Raw genomic sequence first — 6000 nt, 5'->3', positions numbered from 1 at the left:
TATTATGTCTTAGAAACCCACTCAAAAGCATATTGCTCTCTAAGAGCCCAATCCGGAAAATGGTTCCTCCCTTCAGTGAAGTTGCTCATAAGCATTTCTGGGAGTGGGGCCTAGGAGACTTTTTCCTTTTTATGCCTCCTTAAACAGTTTATGTGATAGTAACAACAGGAAGATAAATTACTTTGAATGGTAGCAATTAGAGAAATAAGGAGTGTGATAGATTTACCATGTGGAAAACATCTCTCACACATTTTCTTACAGTCATTAAACCTACTTTTAATGACACAACACTGATTTCAGAAAGAAACAAAGTTTATTTGATGAATATAAACAAGCTGATCAACACTAAATACTTCCCATACACATGATAACAATGTTATGAACTCTAAATACCTTGGTACTTTACACTTCTACTAGACATTAAATTACAATGACTGTCTAATACATGCCCACTGGTAATTTCTAGGAATTCCTTAGTTTCATATCAATGTCCTTAACCACATATCAATATCACAATCCAGAACATGCCACTCACTTGAAAAAATTATTACAAGAAGCACTATCAAATGAGGATCTAAGGTAAATAGGGAATACTGACCCATTGCTGCAGAACATCACATTCAAACGTCACCCTACACACACACACAAAACATCGCAGATATAGTTTGTGTCAACACATCTGAGGTCTTTTCATAAACACTGTTTAAAAAGTAAATTGAAACCCACTTTCAAATGAAAGTCAATGTGCAGGTGCGTGCATACCGTATACACAAAAGTCATTAAATACAAAATTCATACTGTACATTTAAATGAAAGAAAGAATGTGCAGTACGAGACTGACCTCACATTAAAATAATAATCATTATCTTAAATGTTAACCAAAAGTTGGTTTGCTTCTTTACACTTAGAGGGGGGAAAAAAAACCTACCAAACATTGCTCAAATAAAATATTTCCCAACATCACAGTGTTTATTGTAAACCCCGAGATTCTATTTTAGTATATGAAAAGATTTTCTCCAAACATCATAGAGTATCACATGAAATGAAAGGAAAAAAAAAAAGAAAGAAAGAAAGAAAGAAAAGCCATGTTAGACAAGATTTTCCTCGTTAGGGGCTAACTGGTAGGCCCTGATAAAAGTTTAGATCAATACTCTTACCAACATGAGTGGAGCAAAAGTGCCCCTAAAAGAATATCTGTGACAAAATTGGCACATAGATATAAATACCTAACTATACAGCTTTGTATCTGTGCCCCGACTGCCCCCCTAGGTTATTCCCTACTTCAAGTATTCAGTTGCAGAGTTAAGGTAAAGACCTGATTGTAAGAGACACAGACGATTGTCCCCTACCGCGACAACAAATTGGTCAGGAGAAACGAGTTCTGTTGTCTGAGTTTCCAAGTGCAACATTTGTCGTATGTGCTAAATATACTCCCCAAAGCTTTGCTGTTTCAAAAACAAAGATCTAAAATGCCATCGATAGTTAAAGGACAAACTTTTTAAACATGAATGAAATTTGGATTATCTATGCTATACTAATTCTATACATTTTACTCTATTTACTGAAGACAGTAGCATCCAGCAGGACTCCTGCTCGAATAAATTGCTCTTTGATTGCACCAAGAATTATGGTACAAATAAATAAAATATCATCTCTAGACAATAGTTTTAAAGGGGTTACTATGTATGGCTCATGTAGGATGTTTAGGGGTAATTGCACCACAGGTTCAAAAAATACTTTTTCTAAATTCAGTGCAAGACTTCAGGAGTATCCGTTCAGATTTCTCTTTTTTACAGCAGCAAAGAAAAACTACTAAGGATTAAGGCCACCCATGCTTAAATGTATTGTTTGTCCTTTAAAAATGCAGATATTCCATTCCCACTCCCGCCAGCATGGAAGCATTTCTTCCATGGACAAAAAGATGCCTCAATGAAGTAGCCAAACATTTGCACATGTTTGCCAGACCGGCTGAAGATGCTCGTGGAGTCGTAAGGACCCTCGCCTTGAGAAGTGGTAGTCAGTTATATTCTGTCAGTTATATTCTCTCACTGAACGTAGTGACTTCACATTTTTATTTTCCCTTGCGTGTGCTTTAGATTTATTTTGCTAGATACATTTTGTTGATACAAACAGCCTTTAAGTGCTATTTGTTCATTGGTATTTTCTTCTTTAACATCTAAGATTCGTTGGGATCCATGTTGGAGACTGTTTTTCAATGTAGAAAACAGTAACAAACAGTTCCTCATTTACAGGAGACCTAGTGCAGATACTGTATTCACAGCAATCTTATCTTTATTTTTGTGTTTGTTTGTTTGTTTGTTTTTTTAAGAGTCCCAGCTTTTATTGTTGAAAACCTGTATGCATTTGGATGGTGAAAGGTTGATACATCCTTGTGTATATGTCCATATATATACATACATATGTATTTATATACGCCTCAAGCTTTTACCATCCAGGAATAGATACATCTTGTATATAATCTTATATTTATGCTCAAATTAGATGTCCTATGCATTGTCAGAGACACACACCATATTTTCATAAAGCTAATCTTGGTCATCAGTTATTAGTACCAAAAATTGATTTCATTTCCAACCTGGCCCAGAGCTTAATACCGGTTATACTATCAATGTTTTTGGGGTTTTGTTTTGGGTTTTTTTAAACCGTTATTATTTTATCAGTAGATGTAAGAAAACAGAGGAGGGTAAAGGCTTGGTTTTTATTTTTTGGAAAAGCCCACATCTAACTGGGGGTAAGATTAATGTCAACACCCTTATATAGCATTTTACGAATACCTCTTTGATAATCTAGTGCAATAGAAGTGATACTTCAGAACAGAGTAGGTAAAATCAGCAAATGCAGATACCACACCTAAGAGAATCTGAATTACTTATTGAAATCAGTATCAACTTACCAAAAATTAGTTAAATAACCTGTTTAACTAAACTTCATTAAACAATAATATTCCAAACAGATGGTTTCTTTGTGAAAACAGAATAACTTGCAAGACCCATTAAAGACAGAAATGCTCTTAGAATTTCTGCTTGAGTCTCCTTCCTTATTTTCCAAAGTATCCAATTTCATAGTAGACTACAAAAAAATAATGGAGAAAATGCCAATTAATGCAGCATTTCATTAGATATCAACCTTAGCATTCATTTTCTGCATCTGTGATCTTCTCCAGGATGTCATGGTCATGTTGGGAGATCCAATGCAATAGATTATCATCGTTACCTTCCAGTGCTACATTTTTTCTTCCTCTTTCACTAGTTCCTCTGACAACTGTAACAAGGGAACAAAATATTCCAATTAGTAACATGGTTGAAGCATACAAAACATCCTAGTTGTCATCTAATCAAGCTTCTCATAGACATCAGTGGATATACTGCTTTTCGAGGGACTATGGATTAAGTGAGGATTCAAATTTGAACCCACTTACGTTCCTAGGGTGGCAATTAGTTTTACAGCTGATTTGTATGACAAGATTCCCCCTACATGGGAAAGACTGTAAATTCCAAAGATGTGAAAATCTGTTGTGCTTGTGAGTCTGGAGACGGTGAGTTTTCTGCTCGTATCTATAAGCACAGTAGCTTTGAAGTGGAGATGCTATTAGTAAAACTAAATATTTTTATTTGGAAACCAAAGGAATCATCCATTTATTTCCACTCAGCTCCATGGCAGGTGGGCATATGCAATAACTCTAGCAACTCTCCAGAACTGGTGGTACTGAAAGCAACATTTTACTCTCGTATTTTAAGCCCTGTAAGTCCACTTTAATTTACAAAACAGTGGAGAAAGGTTTTACGGATGCAAGAACCTCAGATTCATGAAAGTTAAAACAGACAGCAATCTGGCAGGAGCTGTTCAGCCACGCAGTCACCAATCGGCGCCCGTTGCTCCCCGCGGCTTGGCTGGCACCGCTGCCGCCCGGGGTGGGAGAGGGGAGCGGGGTCGGCCCCAGCCGGCCCGGGGGAAGTCTTCCAGCCTTCCCCGGGCTGCGGACGAGGGCCCGCGTCTGACTGCAGGCGACTACAGAGCGAGGCCTGAATGACTTTTGCTGTGACACCAGTTCCGTGGCAAGCAAATGGCACAGTATTCTGGAACAGAGAGCAGGGAAAGTCTTATTCACGTTACCTGTATATCAGAGGAGTGGGAGGAATTAAATGATGCCTTTAGAGGGCAGTTGTTCATTTCTCTACTGGCTTTGTTGCTCAAAAAGTGGAAATGCCTTATGTATGGGATTCTCCGTTACTGACCTTGCATTTATGTAACCTCAGAAGCTTCCAAAATATCTGATTTTATGAAAAAGGAATTGCCATAGAATGCTTACACTTCCGTATGCAGCTGAAAAATTATGTTTTGTACATAGAACCAGTTGGCTAAAGTGCCCCTTTAACTTCTAGAAGCTAATATTTATCAGAGCAATTATGCTGTGAGTAAAGTGAAACACTGTTTACAGAATGAACTTGCAAATGATTTTAAATCCCTATTTTCAAGTTCAGGTTTGTGTGGCAAGTACATGTAACGGTTTATATAATACAAACTTAGATGAATAGTTTTACTTTTCCAATGGGAGGCTGGTACAATTCTTCTGGTTAAAACACTTGGGGACTAATCCAAAGCCCGCTGAAATGTGGAAAGGTTCCCACTGATTTTAACAGGTTTTGGATCTGGCCCTTGAACGGAGAAAAAATGACTTCTGCAGAGCTGGAAAGCCAGGGAGTTCCTAAAGTAGATCATGTTACTAGTTCTGGCACATAAAATCTTTGCAAACTTTTTATGAAAACTGTAAGTCAGAGCATGCATTACGTTTCATGAACTGTGCATAGCTCCCATTCTTTTGTGTGCCGAGTATTTCTTAATCATCATTCGAAGAGATATATAGGCATAGGAAGCACCCATATAAATTAATGAGGAGAGTACATTCCAGAAACCGTAGCACAAAAATGTCTGTATTTTTTAACAGGTTCGCTAAAACATAATCACCGTGAATCTTCGATATACTCGGTATTTTACAAGCTGAAGTTCCTTTGCAATTAACACTCATTTGTGTTCTTAAAAATAAGAACCCAGAATAAAGTGTCCAATCTGAGGAAGAGCAACAAGTCACAAAATACAATCTCTCTCCGGCTTGCTCCCCAGATTTTCGTTGGGGTTTCAGTATAGAATGGAACCCCCGAATAAACCCCACCCACTTAATCAACCCACCCATTCGCCAGGAAACCATACATGTATTGGAAGTGTAACAAAAACTTGTTCACCACAGGTAGGAAATGCAAAGTATTTCTCAAGTAAGTCAAATAAGTATATAAAAGGATATTGCTGTCAAATACCAACTGAGGTTGAGTAAATTAAATTTGTATTTGTTTCTTCAATGCCGTACTTGGTCTAGGTCACTGAACCTCTAAAACAGAAATAAAATTTGGTAACATACATTGGGCCTGAGGTTCAGCAGTGCTCCAGCCGAAATTAATGTCGTATGAGTTTGGCACCTCTGACAGTCCATTAGATAGCAGTCAATGAACACAGCAGAAGGATGTGAAGATATAAAAGTGTAGTAGCCCACAAATATTTGTTCAGATTGTTTTTCCTTTGGATAAAGACACCTGCCTGATTGCTGCTTTTTACCTCCAATCCTTTCCTCTCAGCAGTGATTTGCAGAAACAAGCTGGAGAGGGTGGGTAAACACAAAGGGGTTAAAGGGGAAACTGTTTAATAACAGTAGTAAAATGCAGGCTATTTTTGACATCTGGGTTAATGTCCATTATGCTCCATATGCTTTCCAAATGTTTGCAACAAGCACCCAGATACAAAAACAGATACCCATTCACATAGGCTTAAATTGCCCTCTCCTAACCTGTTACACATGGTACCTACATAAAAGGCCAACAACTGATATGGTAATTAGCGAGTCCGAAAGAGAGGGAATAGCCGCTTTATTGCAGGGAATTGGTATCTGACCAAACGCTAGCAGAGAAGGATATCATTAATGAAAACCTG

General features: G+C 37.7%; 1 protein-coding gene across 6 annotated transcripts in view; it reads right to left on the bottom strand.

Annotated features, from left to right (window-relative positions):
- Window positions 1-347: 347 nt before the first annotated feature.
- ERC2 (ELKS/RAB6-interacting/CAST family member 2) overlaps window positions 348-6000 on the bottom strand; it is a 532276-nt gene continuing 526623 nt past the window's right edge. For all 6 annotated transcript variants that reach the window (XR_012044651.1, XR_012044655.1, XR_012044654.1 and 3 more), the window contains one exon: window positions 348-3282. Coding sequence is in view for 1 of the 6 variants with exons in the window: in XM_072876309.1 (XP_072732410.1) it covers window positions 3244-3282 (39 nt within the window). In the remaining 5 variants the exon portion in view is untranslated. The remainder of the gene's footprint in view (window positions 3283-6000) is intronic.

This window comes from Ciconia boyciana, chromosome 11, assembly GCF_034638445.1.
Source record: "Ciconia boyciana chromosome 11, ASM3463844v1, whole genome shotgun sequence".
In the NCBI taxonomy this organism is placed as follows: Eukaryota; Metazoa; Chordata; class Aves; order Ciconiiformes; family Ciconiidae; genus Ciconia; species Ciconia boyciana.
Note: the sequence above shows the minus strand (reverse complement) of the source record. Positions and strands in the feature narration are given on the sequence as shown.